The sequence below is a fragment of the Thamnophis elegans genome, chromosome 2, assembly GCF_009769535.1.
Source record: "Thamnophis elegans isolate rThaEle1 chromosome 2, rThaEle1.pri, whole genome shotgun sequence".
NCBI classification, from domain to species: domain Eukaryota; kingdom Metazoa; phylum Chordata; class Lepidosauria; order Squamata; family Colubridae; genus Thamnophis; species Thamnophis elegans.
Genome location: NC_045542.1, coordinates 91,661,489 through 91,686,744, shown reverse-complemented (window position 1 = coordinate 91,686,744; position 25,256 = coordinate 91,661,489). Strand labels below are relative to the sequence as shown.

The window sequence follows — 25,256 nt, the reverse complement described above, 5'->3', positions numbered from 1 at the left end:
TCTTTTTTCCCCTCCTCTATCTCACAACAGCTGCGAATCGTTAAAGGGGACTGCCATAAGGAGAAGGAAGAAAAGGATAAGTTTAAGAAACTGCTTAAACAGCACAAACAGGTATGGGATACTGTACTATGGAAATGCAAACGCCAGCTGGCTTAATATTATGGCTTCCCAATACTGAATATATGTCATAGTCGCTTGACATGGTCTATCAATTCTTCATACTGCATTATAATAAAATCATATCTAAAGTCAGGCTGGACTGATCTAAAGACACCTTCCCTAACTTGTGCACTGCTCAGAAATGTGGACCTCCATTTTCAGAATAGTCCAGTTACTCTGGCCATTCCTAAAATTCTAGGAATTGAAGTCCAATACATTTGGAGAGTGTCCTGTTTTAAGAATTTATTGAATTTTGTTTTATATAGTAAGATGGTGCAATTTAAATTGTAACCAAGATCAGGCCTAATTTGTTTTTTTTTTCTTTCTTGTCTTGGTCTTATGGCAGTGAGAGAGTACTCTTCCCCCCACCTTTCATTATCTCTGTGTCTGTCGGTCTATCATCTGTCAATAGAAGGGTGTGCATATTTATATGCTGCCTATTCTAGTGATGATTTTTTCTTCCTTATCCTAGGAATGGATTGAATATTGCACAGGGGACATAATGTTTCTTTAGTTGGTTTTAAAAGGGGATAAAAAAGAAACAGGCCAAACCAAAACAACCTGCTTTGATTAGGTTGATAAATCATTAACCTTTATAACCTAGGATTTCCACAAAGGTCCTTCATTTTCAACTTTCTGCTTTCTCTCTTGCAGCATTCTGGTGACAGATTGCATCCTGAGCCGCAGCCAGGACAAATCACCCCAGTCTGCCCCATGTACCAGTTTCAATGCTCTCCTCCAGTCCCACCACCCGGTTATCGTGGTTTTGAGGAGTGGCAGATCCGGTACCCACCACCAGCGATGGCAAATGAGCATCCTCCAGTTCAGAATTATCATCGTGTCCAACCTGTGAGTTAATAAAATGTGAAGAATCAGTGGAAGGGACTAGAAGCAATAAGAACAGCATGTAATTGCCAGGCATTTTCTTCTATCCAAAAGAAAAGGGGGAAAAAATGGTAGAATTGGAATTCCCAGGTTCTGTGTCAAAATTTGTGTAGAAGGAAATACAAGAATATAAACTTCCTTATTCAACAATTGATGCTTTCTTCTATTTGCTGCCATTCATTATGAAGACCTGGGAAGTTTCTAGTAGAAAATATACAACAGAGATGTTCCAATTCAAACTGTTATGAGATTGAAACACCCCTTTTCTGATTTAAAACGTCCCATCTTTAAGCATAAAGCAGTTGTCTGATGTACATATTTGTCCATTTTGGCTGAATGATATTCAGTCCTTCTCATGAGTCCCAGGAAGCATAAAACAGCCAATTTCCCATGAATATTTGAATATGAATATTTTTCATGCTTGAAATAAAGCATTTCATGCTCAAAAGAGCGGTGGAGGATTGAACTTGGAAAAAATTCAAATTGAAATGAATTGCAGCTAGTCAACTTGTGAACATAAATGAACCTGGAAGTACAGTTGTAAGTCATGATTGTCATTAAGTGGGTCACCAGATGACTACACCTGATGATATGACTTTATGACTGCTAATTTTTTTGAAACGACCATTGAGAAAATGTTGTGGTCATAAAGCAAATCCATTTTAAACAATGGGTGCTTTTTCCCGGAAGCAGCAGAAAGTAAACACCAGAACCCATCAACCCCACCTGAAAATTGGGGTCACATGACTGTGGGATGCAGCAAACAGCTGTAAACATGAGCCAGTTGCCAAGTGCCAAAAATGTGATCATTAGGAAGGGGAAGGGTGTTGCGACTATCAAAACTTCAAAATCATAAGTAGCTCTGTTGTACCTTTGAAGGGTTTCTAGGTGATCAGTCATTACCTAGTCACCTAATGAGAAGGAAGGACTCACTGGAGAAGAGCCTAATGCTGGGAAAGATTGAGGGCAAAAGAAAAAAGGGGTGACAGAGAATGAGGTGGCTGGATGGAGTCACTGAAGCAGTCGGCATGAGCTTAAATGAACTCCAGAGGATGGTAGAGGACAGGAAGGCCTGGAGCAACATTGTCCTTGGGGTCGCGATGGGTCAGCCACGACTTCACAACTAACAGCAAACCTGTACACATCTCTATTATACAGTATTGTATTGTATTTTTATTTTTACTTTTCCCTGCTTCTTATAGCCAGATTATACGTGGTTTCCGGCATGTGTTATAGCACACAATCAGAACACACAAGGAGGGGATGGTGTGAAACAGTTTACCAAGGAATCTGGTAAGAGCTTTCTATTTCTTTCACGGCATACTAGAATATCTTTTTCAGTGCTGCTGTATCTAGCTCTCATTTTTAGGATCAATTCGCTTCTTAATGGGTTCACGTGGGGAATTTTGGCATGACGGTGATTTGTATATCGTTTGGAGAGTCTTCACAACTGTTTTAAATTAGATCATTATGAGTCTGTCCTTCAGACATTTCCTTGATTTGATCTCAGGGTGCTCTAAGTTCATTCTAGTTTGGTTGCATGTTTAAATCTGGAGAGAGAAGAGCCATCACTTGCAATTCTGAGTATATACTTTTCTGCTCTTTTATAGCTACAGTGAATTCTTTAACGTGTGCTTTCACATACACACAAAGGCATTCAAATTTTTCTGTATGTCAGTTATTGTATATCAGTCAAGTCATTCTGAATTCCAAAGTTGGCTTTGGAAACGAGAGTATTATTTAATAAATGAGAGAGAGGATTTGGGTGACAAATCCATTTCACCTGGAATGCTGTGTAAAGTTAGCAAATCTTGAGTAGGAGAATTAGGGCCTTGGTAATACAGGAAATCCTCAATTTACATCCACAATTGAGCCCCAAATGTCTCTTGTTAAGTGAGACATTTGTTAAATGTGTTTTGTCCCGTTTTACAGCCTTTCTTGCTACAGTTAAGTGAATCACTGAAGTTGTTAAGTTAGTAATCCGGCTTTTAAGTGAACCTGGTTTCCCCATTGACTTTCCTTGTCAGAAGGTCGCAAAAGGGGATCACTTGACCCCAGGACGTAGCAACCGTCGTAAAGAATGAACCAGTTGCAAGCAACAAAATTTTTGATCACGGGACCATGGGGAGGCCGCAAAGGTTATAACTCTGAAAAATGGTCGTACGTCACTTTTTTCGGTGCTGTTGTAACTTTAAACAGTCACTAAATGAACTGTTGTAAATTGAGGACTATCTGTAGAAGATTTGAAGATTTAATACATATGTTTGCTTTTCAGACCCTACAGGTCTCGGCTTAACTAAAGCTCAAAGACCCGTTTAACTTTGTGGTGATACGTGTAAGATGCAGAAGCAAAACAGCATCATGTGTTAATCCATCTCAACGCCTTTCCTTCTGGACATTGGTCGCCTTTATTTGCTTATTAAAAAAAGATCCATGGCACTTGGATACTTGGGGATAATAAGCAGGATTTTCTGAAACTGAACGGCTACCAAGAAGCAACCGTGACCTAGAGTTTTTTGGGAAATCTCTCTTTTTGAAATCGCCAGGTCTTGTTTACTCTCGGCATTTGATGCTCCTGCATTTAAGGATTCAGCTGTAACCATTGAGGCCCAGCAGTGAAGACTAGGAATTCTGGATTGACAGGACCTATGTTGAGCTGATTCTCTTACAGTCGGGCAGCTGTATATCTAGGATGTGGCAGTTTTGCATTTGTTGGCTGTGGAAGCATGCTTTGGGCCTGTACAAATTTGGGATTCAGTGTTCACCCAAGGACAGAGGAAAACAAAAAATCTTCCTGTGTTTGTCTAAATAATGTATAGGAATAAGAATGAAAGATACTTTTCCTACATTGAATGAATTATATATCTATATATATAACAGTCACATGCACATTAAAACTTGCAGTTGTCAATAAATATTTTTGCCCCACTGAATGTTAATTTGAGTTGAAAACTGTTTAATACTGCTTTAATTACCCTTCTACCTACCCCTAAAATATGGCAGCCTTTTTTGCTCCGTCTTAATTGGAATAATATACCAGTTTATCATTGCATGCATGTTGCTTAATAGAATTATATATGTTTATTTAACCTGCTCAGTGGAAAATGGCTTCAGATTTCACTTCCTTGGTTCTGTTTCGTCCCATTCCTAGTTACTATTGAACCAGACTGGTGGACTAGATAGATTTGTTCCCTGATCTAACAATTCAGTTCTAATTTCCTTTTGTTAGTGAAAGGTTATCTTTGGCCTTCCCATGATTTAAGTGGGAGGCAGGTATGAAGAATGGTCTTTTTTCCCCCCAGATTACTGATCTCTTCGAGCAATCATACAAAATGCTGAACCAGTCAAGCATTTTTCAAAATGTGTAGCACTAGAAGTGACATAAATTGCTTGTTACAATTACATGCTGCTCTCATACATGGAATATATATGCTCATTCGAAAACAGAATTCATGTTCACCAGTAAGCACATAATTGAGAAATAATTGAGTGTTTTCTTTTTCTTTATGAAATAAAGAAAAGGAAAATTAATTTCAGAATGTTCACGGTGCAAAGAAAATGCAGTGTTTGAAGAATCTGTAAAAACCTCTTTAAATAAAAACATTTTCACTGAGTTTACTTTTTGTCCTAGGTCTTTCAATTATTATAGAATAAATTGTAGGAAGATGTGAAAGAAGAGATATAATAGGATTTTTGGCCTGTCTACACTAGGGGTGTCAAAATCAATTTCATTGAGGGCTGCATCAGGGTTGTGTTTGACCTCAGAGGGCTGGGGGGTGGAGCTGGCCATGGCCACGGTGGGCCTGATACAGGACCATACCTCCGTACACATGATATTATAGAGTTATAAAAATAGAGAGGCATACATTTCTGTGATTTTGGTTTTTTTTAATACTTACTTGATCTACTTGATCACCTTATGAGAAAGAGACCAGATCAAGAAATTGACTCCATAGGAAGACTAGAACTATAGTTTATTGACATAGGCTATAGTAGCAGAATCCTGCAAGCCTGAAAGATAAAATATTTTAACTTTTCTTCCCTTTTATAACCTGTGAAGGATGGCCTCCTGCAGCATTCCAAAGGCCCTGTTTTGGGCCTGGAAGGCCTCCTGCAGTGGCCAAAACAGTTTGCAGGGGAGCCCATTTTTGCTAGCAGAGGCACCGTAGGCCCAGTCCTTTGCTATTTCCAGGCAGTCCCCAAGGGCCAGATCTAAGCACTTGAGTTTGACACCCCTGGTCTACAGTCTCTAAATCAGTGATTCTCAACCTTGGTGACTTTAAGTCTTGTGGACTTCAACTCCCAGAATTCCCCAGCCAGCTGTGCTGGCTGGGGGATTCTGGAAGTTGAAGTCCACAGGACTTAAAGTCGCCAAGGTTGAGAAACACTGCTCTCCATGGAGGCATCTTTATATAACATTTTGAGAAGTTCTAAGTATAAGTTGTCTTTATGTATTTATGCAGGCCAATATTTTACCAACTACATTCTGGTTTCAAAAAAGCTTTTGAAAAATTGTATAAAATTACCTTAACTGTTCTGACACCCCACCCCCCGCCCCAGCCTGTGAATAAACCAGAACACAGGCTTGGCTGTTTGCCACTATTTAATTAATGCGATAACAAATCCTTTGGCTGAGGGCCCAGGCAACTCACGTTCAAGATAATAGGTTGGCAGCAACCCAGAAAGTTCAAATGAAGCAACACAGATAATCCACATGACACGGCTAGAATACAGACAGATTTATTCAATACTAGTTCGAACGGTTGTTTCCTGCAAATGTCCCCTCCCAACGCCTCACTTATAAACCCTCTTGGGAGGGGCCCATCCATAACCACCTGTGCGTAATTGTCTTCTATGAGTTTGCCTACGGAGTTGCTTGCATTTCTCAGCCCTTCTCAATCGAGCATCAGGGACAAACTGCCTTTGATCCTCCCCACTGCTCCATGCCTCAGGCGTCTCCTGGTGGCCAAACAGCCTTTTTGGTCCTTGTACTGAGTCTGAACCCTGCACAGGATCCTCCACATCTTCCATGGCAGACTCATATGGTTCCTCACTATCCAAATCCATCAGCAGCTCAACGGGATCCTGCTGGGCCACAACGCTTAACTATATTCAGTTTAATAAAATGCAAGTTTTCGTGGGCAGTGCCTGGAGTTCTGTATCTGAATTTTGTTCTTATGAAATATTTTCCTTGTAGAATGCTTGTTTTTATTGCATACCTTTCAGATTGCTATGAAAGGAGACAAAGATATGTGGTATGCCTCCCCCCAAACAATTCCGTACAATGTTGGTAAAGGGGAAGGAAAGTGTTCATACACAGCTGGATCTTTTCTTCTCTTTGAATGTGGCTATTATTATGAAAATAAATTCAGGGGAAAGCACTGCTGCCTTTTCTACCCTTAAGAATTTGTGGTTTAAATCATGAAAAATATATTTAGCTTAATATATCCCGTTTCCTTGAAAATAAGATCTCCCCAGATAATAAGCCTAATTCGGTTTTTGAGCTAAAATAAGCCCTCCCCTGAAAATATTGCAACGCAGCAGCAGCCATGAGGTGACCACCCTTGACGCCTCCTGCACCTCAAAAATAATAAGACCTCCCCCAAAATAAGGCTGACTGCATATTTCTGGGGTTAAAAGAAAATAAGACCCTGTCTTATTTTTAGGAAAACACGGTAGTGTCTTCATACATGTGCTTTTGGTGCATGGCATCTTGACTCCAGCATTGTGAGCGATATCAACCTAGAAATTCTCTATTCAACCCTGCAAACATGACTGCTAACAGATCTGAGGTATCAAAATCCAGAAAAACTTCTAGAAGGCACGAAAAAAGTGCAGCAGACTATGATGTCATTTAGTGGGCATCCTGCAGCTCATATAAAGCAGTCTTTTTCAGCTTCTGCCGTTGAATATGGAATGGTTGCCTATATAGCTTATATATGTGTATGAAAGAGAGTGTGTAACTGTATACACACATCGCCTTTCCAAGAAGCAATACGATGTATCCGATACGGTCAAACCTAAAATCTCGATTCTTTCATAATATGAAAACGGTTGCATGATGAAAGTAGTAAAATGGAGGGTTGAACTGCATTGAAAGAGTCTCTCACAACAGAAGTGCACTGAGAATTAACTGTTTTTATTAGGCAGTGTTTTTAGACAGAAGATGTGAAGGTTAGAGAGGCTGGGATCTTGGGAATAAAAGGAAGAAATACATCTCTGCAAAGGTTGTAGTGAAGTAGCCGAATGCACTAAAGAGCTACTCCACTGCCTTACAGTCTTAGGCCAGGTCCCACTCGTAAAGAGTTTTTAGATCTAACCATCATTCTGATGCATTTTCCTTGCCCCAAAATCCTTTGTCCCCTATTTTCCTCCACTGTCAGAAAGAGAGTTATTTAAGAAATTCCAGTTCATAAATTGTCCAGAAGGGGTCTCTATTCTACATTTTGAGGAAGGGAGGTAAACTGTACTTTATCCAGAGATGCCAAAAGTATTAATTTCATCTATATTAGAGATGAAATTTAACTTAACAAAATTAAGTGGGAAACCCTTAATGAATGTAGTACTTCATGTTCATCCAATGTTAAAAATGTGTTTAAATTGCTAAAAATAAACTAGATTGACTTTAATACTGTGACACAATAGGCCAGTGTTTAGCTTGTAATTTTTTTTAAAAAAAAATAATTTTGTTGTCCCAAAGATGCTTTTTCAAGAGGCAACTGGACTTTCTGTTTTTTCTTTGAAGACATTTCACTTCTCAGCTGAAGAAGCTTCTTTGATGAGAAATGAAACCTCTTCAAAGAAAAACCAGAAAGTCCAGTTGCCTCTTGAAAAAGCAACTTTGGGACCTATAACTGAAATCTCCATAGACATCTTAATTTTGTTGTTTTTAAAATTTGTACAGTATATTCTGCATCAATATGTTAATAATGAAAGGGAGGAATAGTCTTCTTTAGTACCATAATACACTAGAGATGCAAAAATCAAAATATTATCTTGATCTTGTTACTCATGCTCAAGTTACAGAAGTTTGAAGCAGTATCAGAAGTTACTAAAATGGTTTCCCAATACATATTGCTTCCATCCTGCTATCGTTGAGTAAACTGAGATTTTATAAAGTTATGCTTGAAAATAGGTTAAGATTAAGAATTTTGATATTAATATTTAGAATTATTAGTATGTAAATTGGCACCTTGTAAGGCAAATCCTAACAACCCTATTTTAGCTTTGAATAAAGGATATTTGGATGTTCAGTTGTTTGGCAGAAGAAAATGAATATGTCTGGATATGTCTACAGCCTGCCTCCCCCCCACCCCCGCCTGAATCCATCTTCATTTGTATGGAGTCTATCCATTTACGTTTTTCCTCATGTATCTTATGATATCATTCTTTACAGTGGAAACATTTGTCCGGTGAAACCACCTCATCACCGGCTTTCCTTGAGGATCAACCAAAAATTTCTCAAAGTTCCACTTAATGTCATGGATCTTCATAGGTGTCCAGAAGAGTCTTGCCGGGTCACCAAAAGTTTCCACAACTGGTGGACAGGAGTTCTATCAGGAAAAAAAAAGCTAAATTTTGTTAGTGTTTTTAGAATTGTATTTTTTTTCATCTTTAATCTAATGGTCATAGGGTTGGTAGCATGAAGAGAGAGATAAATTTAGAAAACTGGGAACAAAATCTATAAAGACAGCATACTTTGATATTTGAGTTTCTAAGGCTTATAGTCAATATTTATTACAAAGTTACCAATACAGGAGAATATTTGTAACTCAGGGTTGAAATGAAGAGTCCTTGGTACACTCTGAACTTGATTGTTTTCTTGCAGACATTTTATTACTCATACAAGGTAACATCGTCAGAGATGTTATCTAGTTTGGGTAATGAGATTTCTGCAAGAAAACAATAAAGCAAAGGGAGCATCAATGATCCTTATTATGAAGTTATATATTCTATTCCAAGCTGATTTCTTGTAGCATTGTAGAATGATTCTTAAAATCCAGCTATCCCTTACTTTCTAAGCAATTCCATCTTAATTTTGGTTTGCATAAGTAACACACATATTTTGAGTTCAACATTGCTCTGTCTTGAATAAGATTTTCTGCTGCATTAAGACTTCAAATTATCACAGGGGAGAAAGTTAATTTTTTACTAATTCTCTGCAGCTCTCCAGTATTACAACACCCAGATTTTCCAGCCCTCCAGAGGAAATTTTTGGGAGAAACAAATGAAAATATGGGGAAATTTTTTCCCCACTATCCACATGCCTACAGGAACATTGCATAAGTAGGTGAAATTTTAAGATTGAGGCATCCGAAGTTTGTCCTTAATATCTTCCAAATATTGTCCATCATCGGTGAAACATGCAGCCAATACAAACCTTCAGGAAGGTGTAAATTTTCTGTTCATTTTCCCCATTTACTTCAATTTTTTGAAAGAGTTGGAAATTGGGGACAAAACCTCCCCCTGGCCTGACATGTCTGGAACAAAAGAAGAACATTAATAGAACCTTTCAGAGGGAATGCAGCAAGAAACGACCTACTTTGTTCTGAGGGGAACATCTCACTTCTATGTTAGAATTGATCATTAGTGCCTTTGCCACCAAGGGCCCTTGTATCTGCCTGTGCAGCTATTAATATGACTTTTTAGAAACCATTGCTTGGAGAAAAGTTCAAAGAGTTGCATCATGGGTAAGAAACCTGCAGTGCCCATTATTTTATGTCACAACTCTTGAAGGCCCAACAACTCACAGTATTGAAACTGTTGGCAAACTGCTGAATGTTAAAAAAAAACTTTTGTAATGATGTCAAACAAAAATGACATGTTTGATATAGTGCATCTAATCCATGACAAAGTTGAGGAACTTCCTAAAAATATGATTTGTGAAAGTATCAGCTCATCATTCTACTAATTTACCAGTCTTCAAGTATCCCCCAAATTACCCTATATAAGTGTGGCCCATGGGTACCAAATTCTCATCTATTCTTGGATGAAGCGTTCCATTGGTTGCCCAATTTTCATTAAGATGCAGAAAGGATACATATAATGGCTGGTTCCAGACTGATAAAAGCATAAGAAAACATTGTTTAATTAACTAGCTGAAGTTCAAGTTATTAGTGAAAATACTAAGTGGCTTTCTAGTGTACAGGAAAGTAGTTCAAAAGAAAACAGAAAAGTTCCACCTTAACTTTTGGGAGACACTGGTTTTCGATGAAAACAAATTCATTTGCCAGAATCCTACAAGTAACTCCCATCTCTTTCTTCTCAATAAGTCTTGTGAAAGAGACTGAGATGTATGCTTGGAGAATAATCATTTCTGGCTTAGGAACAGGTCAAAGAGTCTAGCAATGGGAAAGACATAGGCTACCCAAATACAAGCCCATTAGGGAATAAATGGTAAAGCCACAGAAGGAGACAACCACCTAGCTGTTGGGAAATCTGGCAAAGCTAACATAATCTTATATGAGTAGCATAGTCAGGAAGGCATTTCTTGCATAAACTCACTTTATTCCTTGAAGGATTTCAGAATTCTGTCCAGGTTCTTGTTTTCCAAATTGATTGCATGGGAAGCCTAAGATGACCAGTCGGTCAGGTCCCAGTGTAGTTTGTAGTGCATTCAGTTCTGTGAGATAAAGCAATAGGATACTTCAGCAATAGGACTGTACTTTGAACATCCTAACAGTTAATGAACGTTTTATTGAGCATTGCTGAACTTTCTGTAAGGCATTTCACACAGCCACAATCTTTGCCTTCTTAATTTGAAACGACATTTTTTAAAAATCACAGCATAGGGCCTAGCAGCTCTTTTTCTCCTTGACCTGACAAATCTTCATGGTGGCTGTAAAGGAGAGGCCTAAATAGGCAGTAAAGAGATGGTCCATCCCTATCTTGTTCTTTCTCAAGGAAGAAAACTTTAAAAACTGTTATCTGACCATCATATGGTCAGCCGTGGTGGCACAGTGGTTAGAATGCAGTACTGCAGGCTCCTTCTGCTGACTGCCGGCTGCCAGCAGTTTGACAGTTTGTTTCTCACCAGCTCAAGGGTGACTCAGCCATCCATCCTTCCAAGGTTGGTAAAATATGGATCCAGATTGTTGGGGGGTGGGAATATGCTGACTCTGTAAACAGCTTAGAGAGGGCTGTTAACAGGAATGGGCTGCTGGGGGTTCGCAAGGGTTCGGGAGAACCTCTAGCTAAAATTCTGTGCAGTTTGGAGAACCCCCAAATCCCACTCCTGCCTGCTTACTTTACCAATAGATTGTGTTCAGGCATGAGTTGCTGCCAGCGTTACTGCTGGTTCACTTCACATGCGCTTTGCCTGTTAATTGTTCTGCACATGCGCAGAACATTACAAAATGAATAAAAAACATGCTGGCAATGGCATGGGTGACCAGAGAACCTGTTCGGGGGCATGGCTAGCCAGCCAGCCCCACTGGTTCGGCGACCCAGTCAAAATGTCCACTACCGGTTCGCCCGAACCAATGTGAACTGGTAGCAACTCACCTATGATTGTGTGAGTGTGCTTCTCTTCCTAGCTCAAGTTCTTACCAAGATATTGTGCTGTGAGTCCTCAGAAAGTGGCCACATTTACAAAGAGGATATATTTCCCCACAAAATTCCGGAAGGCGATGTATTCACCAGTTATAGACAGAGCCCCATAATCATGGGCTGATCCTTGAACTGAGTCATAGCAATCCACCTGGAAGACAATACAAGTCATAATAGTCCTACTTCCATGAGCTCTAACATCTGGTCCAGATTCCCACACCAACTCCAGTTCAGTTCAGTATCTTGTCTATAATGCAAACTCCAGCCACTGAAATGAAACAGGCTGTTCAAATTTCATCAGAAGCTTTCATCAGTAGGAAAAGCAATGTGTTGGGGCAATAACTCAATATATGTTTCCAATAATACTAATAAGATCTTCTCCTTGCAAGACAGTGAATGTGTAAAGGGCAAGAAGCACAATCTAGGAGCAGGTGGATATAAGAAACATTTCAACTTAAAGGACGAAAAAAGAGGCTACAACTTCTCTCTTTCATGGAACTACTTCAGGAGGTTTCTAGTACTAAGTCAGAGGTTTAGAACAACAGAGTTGGAAGGGACCTTGGAGGTTCTTTAGTCCAACCCCCTGCTAAGGCAGGAACCCCTACACCATTTCAGACAAATGGTTGTCCAAACTCTTATTAAAAATTTCCAGTGTTGGACCATTCATGATGTCATGTTTAACCTACCAGCTATATATGTAGGATCTATGGAAAGAAAAAAAGAAAAACCTTACATCAGCTTTCCTCTACTAGAGAAAAGCGTTAAACCATAATTCTCAACCATAATTCCCAGAAACCACTGTCATTATGGGAGCTGAAGTCCAAGGTATCCGGAGTGTGTCAAATTGAGAGCAAACCATTCTGTCTTTAAGTGCTCAACGCTTTGAAGCATAGCTTCCTGCTATGTGTCACTACTGCTAAATATAACTATAGGTTTGGAACAATGGGGGGGGGGTTTGTACTGGTTTTACTACCAGTTTGCTCCTGCGGCCCTCCCTCCCTCCCTCCCTCCCTCCCTCCCTCCCTCTCTCTCTCTCTCTCTCTCTCTCTCTCTCTCGTGACACTTCTGCACATGCGCCTCCCGCTGCTGCCACTACCGATTCGTCCGAACTGGGCCAAACCAGGAGCAACCCACCTCTGGTTTTGAAGATCAGTAGAAATAATAGGAACAGAACTGCATTTTTTTTCTTGCGTCCTTTCTCTTCACCAAAAATAGTGGCATTTTGTTCCCATTAAAACATTTCCTTCGATAAATTGTACAGCAACCATGCACACAAATCTTTGTTCCATTTCATGCACTTTTTTTTTGTTTTCCTTTTACCAAATTGGCAAAATAATTGCAAACATGATCCAAAATGAATGACTAAATTTGTAATTTGAGATACCGAAAAGCTGGAACTGATGCCTCTTCATCAACATGACAGTTTTGTCTGTTAGGAAGACATTAAAATGCCTGGGAAACATTTGTGGGGACTGCATGTTCAGCCTCAGAGGAATTTCATATCTTAAAGAAGTATATTAATAAAATATGAAAATTCAGAGGCTTTGGATTAATAAAATATGAAAATTCAGAGGCTTTGGATTATTCCAGATATTTATATTAAAAAAAATTAAAAAAAAATTAATGCATACTGGACAAATACCATATATGTTTAATTCAGTTTTAATAAATAAGGATTAAGGTTATAAGATTGCTTAACATGCTAAGTTTGAATATTAATTTAACCTGTAGTTCCTTATTGTGTACAGTGCTTGCAGTAATGTGTGCAATATCCCTTGACATCTAGGCCTAAGAATGATGTATCTGGTATGTCCAGAAGTAGACTTTGTGACTTATGAAAAAGCTAGATCACAAAGTCAAATTTCTACGCTTCTAAAATAATATCCATTTTGGGGCCAGTGTCATGGTAAAGTGTTGGACGTCTAAGCAATCTTCGGTTAAAGAATAACTCGACAACATTCATTTTCTCTTTACTCAACCTTTGTAGTTTAACAGGCAATGTATCAGTCCGTAAATTACACAAATTAAGAAATTTTAAAACCTATAGCACATTACTTCAAGTCTCTTGTTCAGAATATTTTATTTCAATTTTTATGTAGCTTAGCAATTCTTTTTTTTATTTGGGAGGGAGATTTTGGCATCTGACACTGACCAGCAGGAAAACTGAAATAATGTAAGTTGCCAGCCAAATTTCAAAGTTGCGATTTCATACTATTGCCTTGACCTAATTGTTTTTAGAGAAAGAAAAGGCACTGGTGAAAAGTTTCAAGAAATAAGATTTCCTATTTTACTCTGGGAAAAATGCCAACAAGATGAAATTTCATTTTCTCTCTCCCTCTGTACCACTATTCTCTCCTCTCCTTCTCCCTCTCTCTTCCTCCCTCCCTCCCTCCCCCCCCCTCTCTCTCTCTCACACACACACACACACTTTTCAAACAATGCAAGGCAAGATGGATTTTGCTTTCATGGGCTAAAGTAAAACATGTAGAAAAAAGTCTGAATCGGTAAATTCCCAGGATTCTACATGAACTCTTTCCTCCTCCTCCCCCCCCCCACCCATAGATCAATGGAGATTTGCAAATCAGACTCAGATCTGAAATGTGACCAAAATAATTTTAAAAATGTGAATTAACCTAAATATAAAGAAGACTTTTTGTGCAGTGTGAAAAAGTAGTCATCATAATTATTTTCTTTTGAGTTTCTAGTTTCTATTTTATGTTTGAGTGTTTATTTGCAAACCTAGGAAATCTTAATTATGACCAGCATTGTTTTCCTCAATAGTGAGCCTATTAGAAAACCACAGCCTAGTTTCCTATATGGTGCTCAAGATGTTAAAGAAAGAGTTGGTAACTACATTCTTCTCTAAATAGAGCATCTAGTACTCCAGAATATACAAGTAGGCCAAAGTACATTGTTCCTAAAACATTTAAGGAATCAATAGACACTAGAAGATCCTACCTTGGCTCGATCTGGGATCGGTTGAGAATTAGGAGCACGCGGGCAAGATCTTGGTTCCTCATGTTGATGAGATAACTGAAGTCTTGTCAAAATCTGATTCAGAACCAAAATAATAAGGCAATTTGGTAGCAAGTCATGTACACATTAAGAACAATTATAATGCATTAGCATTTCCTGTGTGTGAGGGGGTGCATATTATATCATCATTAAAGTCCATACCATCACAGTTCTAGACATGTTTACTAATTTTTTCTGAGTAATGGCTGTAAGAAATTGTAATTCATGATCGACAGATTATGAAACTTCTCAAACATTGAGACTCTCAGTATTTTTTCCCAGCTGAGTGTATAGGTTAGACTCTACCATGAGTTGCACACTCATCTTTGTATATTCAAGGGTAATGTCATTATTGTAAATCATGTATACATCCACCAGTGGTGGGTTCCGGATCCCGTTGCAACCAGTACAGTTGCAATGGGGCCCGGTGTCCTCCACATGAACGCATGCAGTGTGCATGTGTGCAGCGCGCGCATGCCTTCTATCTTCCAGCGACGCCTCCGTGAACCTCCGTGACACTCTGGCTGCTCAGGGGAGCAGTGTACAGGTGCTGTATGTGCTGTGCACAGAAGCGCCGAAGAGTTTAAAGACAGGTAAGGATGACAGGTGAGTGGGTGATCCCTCCGGAGCACCGTACCGAAACTGGTGCTCCGGGCAGGCCCTGGTACGTCCAAACCGGGGCCTACCGCCTACAACCCACCACTGATATCCACCCAACTTTGGTGCCACCCAGAGAGGCAGATTGGTAGAAATGTGGGAAAGTACAGCGCAACCTGGATCGAAGAACGCCAGTTAGCCCCACAGTTCTTCTTTTCACTCTTCTTTATGAAATGATACTTTGATTTTTTTTGAAAAAAAAATTCAGGTGACAAAAAAAGAAATCAAGTATAACAATTAGAAGAGGGAAAATATGTTATACACATACGTTGTCCTTGATTTACAATAGATGATTTAGGGACTTTTCAAAGTTACAACGGCTTTGAAAATAGTGGCATATGACCATTTTTCACACTTACGACCCTTGCAACAGCCTCATAGTCACGTGATCAGAATTCAGACGCTTGGCAACTGACTCATATTTATGACGGTTGCAGTGTTCTGGGATCACGTGGTCACCTTTTGTCATCTTCCTACAAACTAATTCAATGTGGAAGTCAGATTCACTTAACAACTGTGTTATTAACTTACCAACTGCAGTGATTCACTTAACAACTGTGGCAGGAAAGGTCGTAAAGTGGGGCAAAAATCACTTTAAAAAATGTCTCGCTTAGCAACAGAAATGCTGAGCAGAATTGCAGTCGTAAGTCGACAACCAGTTGTATGTGTAAGGGTGGGCGATAGATTTGGAAAGGTTCAAATTTATATTCCAAAGAAGTAATAATCATGTTCTTAGCCCAATCCTAAGTACTTGAACAACTAAAAAAAATTCCAGGTAATTCAGGAAAAATATGCTATAACAAAAGTGTTATCCTTGAATATGCCACAAAACTTTTGAGATGTTAATTCTGTTCTCACATAGATTTTACTGCTTAAAACTGGAGCCCGAATCTTATTAAAGAATTCTGGCTCCAGAGGACCTGTTTATGCACTCTGAGAATGCAATATTTTACCTGCCAGTTTATGTACACTGAGAATATAATATTCCACTTGCTATAAGCCTGGCTGAGGGGTTCTGGGAGTTGAGGTCCGTGCATATTAATACTACTGAGTTTGAGAAACACTAGTTTACATGATAGATCAGCCATTAAACTTCCTCTGTCAGCATTGGCAGCTTTCACTGCTCTCCTGACCTCAGCACAGTCACAATGTTTGCCAGAGTTTGCCTCTGCAAATAACACACCTCTTGGTGTAAACAAGTCCTCTGAGGATGATCTTGTCCACTGTGCTAAATGCAGGTGGCCACGTAGAAGAGTTGTTCCACCATATTTGTTTTGCTAATTGCAGCACACTCCTGGAATAGTTTTCTTTTTCCTTTTGCCTGACCAGAGAGCTCTTTAGTTCTGAGTTCCTTTCTTATTTCCAGGGTTTCCCTTTCTCTGCTTGGACAGGTAGGGCAAAGCCATTGAGAAAGATGCCTCCATCTTTGCTTTCCCATCATCGTTAACATCATGCTGAATTGTACTTTTGAAAGAAAAAAAAATGACTTCATTTATCTCACAACCACCCTGCGAGGTAGAACGCATTACGCAAAAGTGTATTTGCAGCCCAGGTTTACCTGGTGCTTGGGCCAGCAGCATCAGCAGAGCCTTAATCTTAAATGAAATTTACAAGATTGCCTTTATTTCATCAGTGCACGTATCTTCCGTCTTGTTGAAACAAGCCTGCTGAGGTCACAAACTGCTTTCATGGTAGCCAACAGATGAAAATGTCAGGGGTGAAAGGACGGCAGGCTAAACCACTGTTAGGCAAACACCCTCATTACCTTTCATGGTTGTTGGGGAGCTGCTGGTTCATACTGGGAGAAATAACCCTTTTTATCCTTTGATGTAGTCTGACAGTAGAGCTTCAAACGTGGGTCTTATTGTAGTAAATAAATGCCAGCCCCCAGATGCACTTGGTTGCAATAGACAATACAATAACAACGCTGAAATAAAATAATGCCAGTTGGCTAAGCTAAATTAGGATTCATCTCAGTCTTTCTCTTCCTAATAGCGTGACTCTGGAGGAGTCGTTTAACCCTCGTTTAACCAGTTCGGATGGACTGCTAGTAGCTATAGATTCCTAAGATGTCTGCATCATTACTCTTATCCCAAATACTGTAAACCTCTGGGTCTGCACTCTGCAGGCAAAAAGACGTAAAACCAGAAAGCATCACCTGTCTGGTCTGATGATATCTTTCTTCTATACAACTCAGGCACCTCCCTCCTTGAAACAGCGCTACGATGTCTTACCTCTTCTTGTCCTTGCCCCCAGTTGGGGTGAAATAAACCAGCCAAGAGCAAAGAGAGGATCCAGGGTCCTTTCAGTCTGCCCTTCATGGCTGGGAAGCAAGAGGGACGGGGCTCCTGCACCCCTTGCCCGGCCTCACTTCCACAAAAATCTGGGTTGCTGCTTGCTGTAGATGCTCTTTGTGTTTCTCCCGCTTTCTCTCTGTGTCAACACATTATCACCTTTCAGCTCAACAGCTAGTATAAAAAGGATGAAGCTAAGTATGGGTAGCCAATCATGAAGCAGCAGGGACGAGGGCTGGTCCTTTTGATATTAACTATGTGGCTTCTGCATTCCTCAAAGTCTGAGGTGACAAATGTTGCCCTGATCCTTAAGACTAATCCTTAAGATTAAATTCCTGTAAATTGGAATTAATGCTTCATTCAACAAGTGGCACTGAATTAAAGAGAAAATCTGAGAACAGAGCATGTTCCAAAGGGTCATTTAGAAGATGGTCTTTAGAATAAAATGACTCTGAAATTTGTAGGCAGAAGAAAATCATACCCTGGATCTCTTCTGCTGTAACTGAATAAGGTAGTCCTCAATTTACGATCACAATTAAGCCCAAAATTTCTGTTGCTAAGCAAGACATTTGTTAATTGAGTTTTGCCCCATCTTACAAGCTTTCTTGTCTCATCTGTTGAGTAAATCACTGAAGTTGTTAAGTTAGTCACACAGTTGTTAAATGAATCTGGCTTCTCCATTGACTTTGCTTGTCGGAAATGTGATCACATGACCCCAGGAAACTGTGACCGTCATAAATATGAACCAGCCACCAAGCATCTGAATTTTGATCACGTGAGCATGAGGATGCTGCAATAGTTGTAACTGTGAAAAATGGTCATAAGTCACTTTTTTTTCAGCACCATTGTAATTTTTAACGGTCACTATATGAACTGTTGTAAATCAAGGACTACTTGCATCATATATCTTCTAAATAGGAATACACACCATTGAACTCAGTGGAACGGTTATTGAGGAGGAGAATTGTGCAGAGGCAAATGAGGGATATTTTTATTCTCACGCTTCTCTTATTAAAAATCAGGTGTGCATTTAGATACACCATGCGTGTCCAGTATTCCCTAACTGGACTTGGCTGCAGCAGTGGGAATTGTAGTCCAAAATGTCTATTTAAAAAAGACTTAGTTTGGGGAAGGATGGGAATTTGTTTGAAGCCAATGAGATGCAATAGGAGTGGGTTGGGTAAAATTCTCTTTCAGACGTAGAAGTTCATTTGGTAACTTTGGGCTATTCTTTTCATCCCAACCCACCTCACAGGATTGTTGTTATAAAGAAATTTGGTGCAGGAATGTAATATTTGTTGCTTTGAGGCAGGAAATAATTCTAATAAATAAAAAAGAACCAGACCAAGTCATACAATTTACATCTAAATTGCCATTTCAAGTGGCATAATTCACAAAACCAGATCTAGAAATCTTTTAGGCATGACCAATAGATTTCCTATCAAATTCCACAATGTTCCAGGACAGCACTATGAATTCTAGCCAAGTCAAACTTACAGTTGGCATTTAACTGTAATTAAAGTGCTCAGAAAGATGCTCATCGTACTGTCCAGTGATCAGTACCACTACATATCATATCTCCATTATAAAATTAAGGAATTGTTGGAAGGAAAATCCATCTAGTTCAGTTCCAATCCAGGAGAAAGACGCTGGAAACAAAATGGAGGCTGGAGGCTGATTGAAAAGGAAGTCCATTTATTAGTGAACAGAACCACCAGGGTTCTGGGGCAGCTCACAAAATGGAGTTGAGAGTGGGTGGATTTTATACCTTGTTGGGGCTTTGTATTTGAGCTTCCTGTTCCTGTGCAAGAACATGTCCTTTAATATTCTATTGGCTGTTGTCAGATTCCTATGGGATCATGTAGGGGTTATGTAGGGGGTCATAGCTGGCTCTATAGGCAAAAGAGGGAATGCAAATCCTAGGTGCTTGTCTGAGCTAATCTGGTCAACCTCTGGCTTATTGTTTATCTGAGCTCCCAGGTTTCTGTGACTTTGAAGTTTGGACTGCTCTGAGAGTGGTGCAATGAAGGGGCTTGTGTTCTGAAAGGATGTTGGGCAATTCCTATTTTGGCTAATGGCTTTTGTCCTGTGTTGGAGGTTGGGTGAGAGCCTGCTTTCTAATCCTACCATTCTGCCATGGGGTTTTAAAATAGCCTGTCTTGAATGGAGTTCTAACTGCAGTATTTGCTTTGCTTTTGAATAGAGCTGTCTAGATACTGGTCTTTCTCTTTCAATAAGCTTTTTATCTCTTAAGTGCTGGCATCTGCTGTGGGCCAGTAAGAAAGACTTGGGTGCTGCTTTCTGCTTCTAACACATATTCTTTTCCATTTCTCCTTTAGGGAAATATAATATTCTGCCTTTTTAAATATTTCCCAAAATATTTCATTCTTCTGAGGTGGGGTGGAGCTTCCCACAGAATCATAGAATTGGAAGAGATCATTGCGTCCAATGAACCTCTCAGAAATGTACAATGTCTCTTGCTCTTACTTGGGTTTTTTTTTTTACCCCTAAAATTCAAATAGAATGTGTCTTCCTGTATCTTAAAACAATTGTTCTCTGTCCTGTTCTCTGGAATGAAAGAGAACAGGTTTTGACCTATTTTTGTGTGATATTCTGTCAGATCTACCACTCTCTTGGAGACATCGGTTCCCTGAGCCTTATGGAAACCTTTAGAAGAACACAAAAATAGTCCAGGATGATTTCTCATGCTATTCATAGATGCAGAAGTAAAACAAACACCTGTTTGCCACATACATCCAAAGCTGGAAATGAAGGCTTAACTTCCATCCCTCCTAATGATCTTGCTTAATGTCCCTGCCTCTGATCTGCTTCTATTAGTATGGAACCAGTTATCTTAATAAACATTATGAAGGAGAGAAGGATATAATTTAATTCATTATTTTCTCAGTTTTTTAATATGTAATTTTCCGCATTTATCCAATAGAAGAAAACCTACTTAACCATTTCTCATGAACAGGACTTAATAGAACAATTCCTGAAAAAAAAATGCAGTGGAGATTGCCAGGGAAGCAATCGTGAACTAAAGACAATTCACTGAGAGCAGTGCTGATGACCACTGCGGAATGAAGAGCCAGTGAATGGCTTCTGAGAATTCCCCTCTGGACAAGAGAGGACTCAGGATGGCCCACATGCATTCTGTGCAGTAGCTCCCTGGGAAAATACTGCAATGTAGTGGTTTAAGGGTCTGGGAGCTGAGGGATCACCATCTTGTTCCTTGTTCCATCTGGTGCTTTTATGGCTACAAGATTCACATACTTCCTTTCTTAATAACTTCTGCAAATTGCTTGCTAACTGGTTTTTGGTTGTTAGGAACCTTCCAAATGGCAAACTGCATTACATTCTGTGAGTCTCTTTTTTAGTGAAAGAAGTTTTATGCAAGTTCACGGACTTAAAAATTCTCATTTTGAATAAACAGGAAAAAAGGTGATTATAGTGCTGACTTTGGAAAGCTATATACAAACTATGGGGATGGATCTGAAATATGATTTTGAAAAATTAAAATAATTCTTCCTGTGGGAAAAGTGATAGTTTAGAATTCTATTGAAAAAATAAATAAAGATTTTGAAATTGTATTTTCCTGTGAGAAAATGCTGTTGATTAGGGGATAAAAACCCAGATAAGATTGGACTTTGAAGGTTGTACACTAGTGGGAACAGTCAGAAATAAAGATTAAGTAAAGGTGAAGAGACCCATTAATATAGAATAGGGCACAATATAATTTTGAATGAATTTAGGGATATATGGGAACAATGCACTCAGAAGTTACCCTTAAGATTGTCTGCTATCATAAAACTGGATTTAAAAGATGTTATAGAAGGGGAACACATTTTACTAGATAAGACAGAGGTTGAGGCTGATTTAAATTGAATTTAAAAATTACAGGATTAAGTTACAATGGATATTTAAATTAAATTGGTTGATTTCTTAATAATTAAAAAGAAGATATGAATATTCAAGCCAGTAGAGTGACTGGGATAACTTTATTATTGTGGATTTATAAAAGAGATGTCTCAAAGGTTTGAAGGGTATTTTGGAAACAAATGAAAAGAAAATGAAAAGAAATCAAAAGCGGTTGTTTTCACAATTAAGTGAATTGTTCTATTAAGTACTGAAAATCTTTAGCAGAAGCCAATGAAATGAATACTCTTCCTTCCCAAATTCCCTACTTGATAAACCTGATCTACTTCCCTCTGCCCTCCTGTGCCCCGAAATTGGCAGGGCAATAAAATTTAAATATGATTGTACTCATAGGAAGGAATAATTTGTTCTAGAAGCACACTCTGCTTCCATGAAGCTTATTACTGATCAGGAAAACATTTACATTTCTTGAAGGAAGCCACCTGGGGGTGAAGAACATGCTCTCTAGTCATTTGAATATTTTCAGATAATACTTGTAAGTGGATGGATTTATTATTTATTCTATTATCTGTGTGCCAAGGACTTTTCTGTGTTTCAGCAATGAAAAAGACTAAGCTTGGCTGGAGGATTGTTTTTTTTTAATGTCCTCTTTCTTAATTATTTTTTTATTTCCAGGATTACTTTTCTTGGATTTAAAATAAGACTTTTGATTATGTCCGTGCATATATTTATATAATTTTCTGGTCTGGGAAGGGTTTTTTTTTCCTTACATTGTCAAATGCCAGTTCTCAAAGATGTGCAAGTTCATTTAGGACCTGAAAACGTATCACTTCCCAAATTTTATTATTACACACCTGCCATTGTCACTGACACTTTTAATGCACTTAAAAAAACCACTAAAAATTAGTTAACTCTGAATTAACTATTTTGATCACTGCAATGAAAAAAAGAGAGAGTTGAGACTCTGGAAACAGTGCTGAGAACAGTGACAAAGATGATTTGGGGGGGGGGGGAGGCTAAAGGCTAAAACAAATGAAGAAAGGTTGCAGGAACTGGGAATGTTTAGTCTAGTAAAAAGAAGAACTAAAGCATGTATAAGAACAAAGTTAAAAACAAGATTTAAAGGGAAGGGTTACAGTATAAAACCTTTTAAAAAATTCAAAGGTGGGGTGGGGGAACACCATCATGATACCAATCATCCCCATAATTGCATGCCATTCTTTGATTCTCTCCCCCCCTCCTCAAATGACAGAGCAAAGTCTTGTACCCTTTTTGAAGGACAGAAGAATGGAGGGGAATTAAAAAGTATATTTGGGAAGAAAAGCAAAGAATGGAGGGGGGCACTTCCCCTCCAAGGGCATGGGGTTTTATCTAATATTCTGGGATCCTCTTCTTTAGCAATCCTAATTTTCTTTTCTCCTCCTTTTAGGAGTTTTCAGATCTTCATTAAGCTTTCTACAAATTGTTATCTTCCAATTTAATCCCCCCCCCCCGGAAAAAATACTGTTTTAGAAACTCCATTAATAAGAATGGTGAATTTGAACTCAGGTAACCATGACCTTTTTTCTTCAGTGCAGAAACATCAAGTGGCCGTCTCATTTGAGCACAGGTCTCTCTTAGCAACCATGAATTCTAGCAAAAATGACAGGCTGATAAAAGCTTGCTCCAGGCGTTCTGAAAAACAGCAAGATTCTACTTGCAGCCACAGCAAATGAGTGGGAGGTAATTCATCCTGTTTCTATGCACTATCTTTAATGTGCAGAGACGACTTCTGCTAGCCTGAACAACTTTACCATAATTAAATATTGTAAAAGAATAGGCCTTAGTATAGGACCATAGGAATTTCCTGTAATTTCGGTGATATTCTCTTTTGTGTGTGCAAATGGCTAGCCCAACATGTTGTTCAAACTCAGCCAGTGTGATTAGGTAATAATAGAATAACAAAGTTGGAAGGGACATTGGAGGTCTTCTAGTCCAAGCCTTTGCTCAAACAGGAGACCCTTATACCATTTTAGATGAATGGTTGTCCAGTCCCTTTTTAAAAACACCCAGTGCTGGATCATCCACAACTTCTGAAGGCAAGTTGTTCCACTGTCAAGAAATTTCTCCTTAATTTTAGGTTGCTTCTCTCTTCTAGGCTAAGTTTCCATCTATTGCTTCTTGCCTTGCCTTCGTGTGCTTTGGAAAATAGGTTGACCCTTCTTTATGGCAGCCCTTCAAATATTGGAACACTGCTATCATGTCACTCCTAGTTCTTCTTTTCATTAGACTGGCCATTCCCAATTCCTGCAACTGTTCATTTGTTTTAACCATCATCCCCCACTCCCTCAAATCATGTTTGTCGCTCCTCTCAGCACTCTTTCCAGAGTCTCAACTCTCTCTCTTTTTTTACATTGCGGTGATCAAAATTGAACGCAGTATTCAAAGTATGGTCTTAGCAAGGCATTATAAAGCAGTAATATCAATTCTTGTGATCTTCATGCTGTCCCGCAGTTCAGTGGTGGATTTCAAAAATTGTTCGAACCTACTCCATGGGCGTGGCCTCCTTTGTGGGAGTGGCTTGCTGCCCATGTGACTGGATGGGAGTGGCTTGCTGCCCATGTGACCGGATATGAAGATGCCAACAACACTTGTCAGGACCACCTTAAATTACCTCACACACAGCACTGGCATGCATAAGAATATGATGTAAACTTGTTTTTTAAAAGGCATCTTTGGTTTGCGTTAAAACAACTTCAACACACACAATGTTCTGATTGCACCACAAATGCAGTAGTCATCCTTACCCATGACCTGACAAATGCGCGAATGACAAAAGCACGCCGACAAAACCGCGGCGCTAAAACCGTGATGTCATCAACGCGCCGACAACAGCGCGCCGACAACAGCGCGCCGACAGAAGCGCAATTTAAGTTAAGGTAAGGGTTAGGGTTAGGTTTAGGGTTAAGTTTAGGGTTAGGTTTAGGTTTAGGGTTAGGGTTAGGGTTAGGGTTACAGCGCGCTTCTGTTGGTGCGCTGTTGTTGGCGCGCTTTAGTGCACATTCGTCAGCACGCTTTAGAACTCACGGTTTTGTCACCGCGGTTTAGTCAGGCGCGCTTTTGTTGTTTGCGCATTTGTGGGTGAACCATCCTTACCTTTCACAGAGGCACTGAGTTTCATAAATATGAGCATGATAGTGTAGAATAATCATATCCAAGGACCAGTGGTCCTTGGGACCAGTGGTTCAAAAAAATTTTTGAAACCTCTTCTGTAGGTATGGCCTGCTTTCCGGGTCCACTGGTGGAACCTCTTCTAACCGGTTCGGTAGATTTGACGAACCGGTTCTACCGAATAGGTGTGAACTGGTAGGAACCCACCTCTGCCGCAGTTAATGCAGCCTAGGATTGTGTTGGGTTTTTGGGGGGCAGCTGCAGAACATTGCAGGCTCATATTTAAGGGATTGTCCACTAACACTCCAAGATCCTTCTTGTTGCAGTTACTGCTGTTGAGCCACGTTTCACCTAGTCTGTACCTGTACTTTTGATTTTTCTTGCCAAAGTGTAAAACATTATTTTTTTTCTACATTGAATTTCATTTTGTTAGATAGGGCCCAGTGGTTCAAGCCTGTCGGGATCTAACTGGTTCAGTACATTGTGAGAATTTACTTAGTGGGTAAATCAGGTTTAGATCAACTCATCCCAACACTGTCTCTATTTTTATACTACCGGATCACCATCTCCACTGCAAATACATTAGGAGTTAAAGAAAATTAAAATAGCAGCAAAATCCAAAGCAATAGGCCAGAAGCTCCACAATGGTATAGGTGTGTTTAAAAAAGA

The 25,256-nt window shown here is 39.4% G+C and overlaps 2 protein-coding genes across 6 annotated transcripts in view; one reads left to right on the top strand and one right to left on the bottom strand.

Moving 5' to 3' along the window:
• TNIP1 (TNFAIP3 interacting protein 1) overlaps nucleotides 1-4,662 on the top strand; it is a 70,164-nt gene extending 65,502 nt beyond the window's left edge. For all 5 annotated transcript variants that reach the window (XM_032210444.1, XM_032210442.1, XM_032210445.1 and 2 more), the window contains exons 15-18: nucleotides 31-111; nucleotides 814-1,008; nucleotides 2,247-2,337; nucleotides 3,320-4,662. In XM_032210444.1, the coding sequence (XP_032066335.1) occupies nucleotides 31-111; nucleotides 814-1,008; nucleotides 2,247-2,337; nucleotides 3,320-3,363 (411 nt within the window). In that variant the 3' untranslated portion in view covers nucleotides 3,364-4,662. The remainder of the gene's footprint in view (nucleotides 1-30; nucleotides 112-813; nucleotides 1,009-2,246; nucleotides 2,338-3,319) is intronic.
• A 2,500-nt stretch (nucleotides 4,663-7,162) lies between these two features.
• On the bottom strand, nucleotides 7,163-17,727 carry GPX3 (glutathione peroxidase 3). The gene is made up of 6 exons (XM_032211229.1): nucleotides 17,499-17,727; nucleotides 14,551-14,643; nucleotides 11,593-11,743; nucleotides 10,549-10,666; nucleotides 9,425-9,524; nucleotides 7,163-8,597 (listed from the first exon to the last, which is right to left on the bottom strand). Exons 1-6 carry the CDS (start codon nucleotides 17,583-17,585, stop codon nucleotides 8,391-8,393), a joined length of 756 nt encoding a protein of 251 aa, XP_032067120.1. The 5' UTR covers nucleotides 17,586-17,727; the 3' UTR covers nucleotides 7,163-8,390.
• Nucleotides 17,728-25,256: the final 7,529 nt, after the last annotated feature.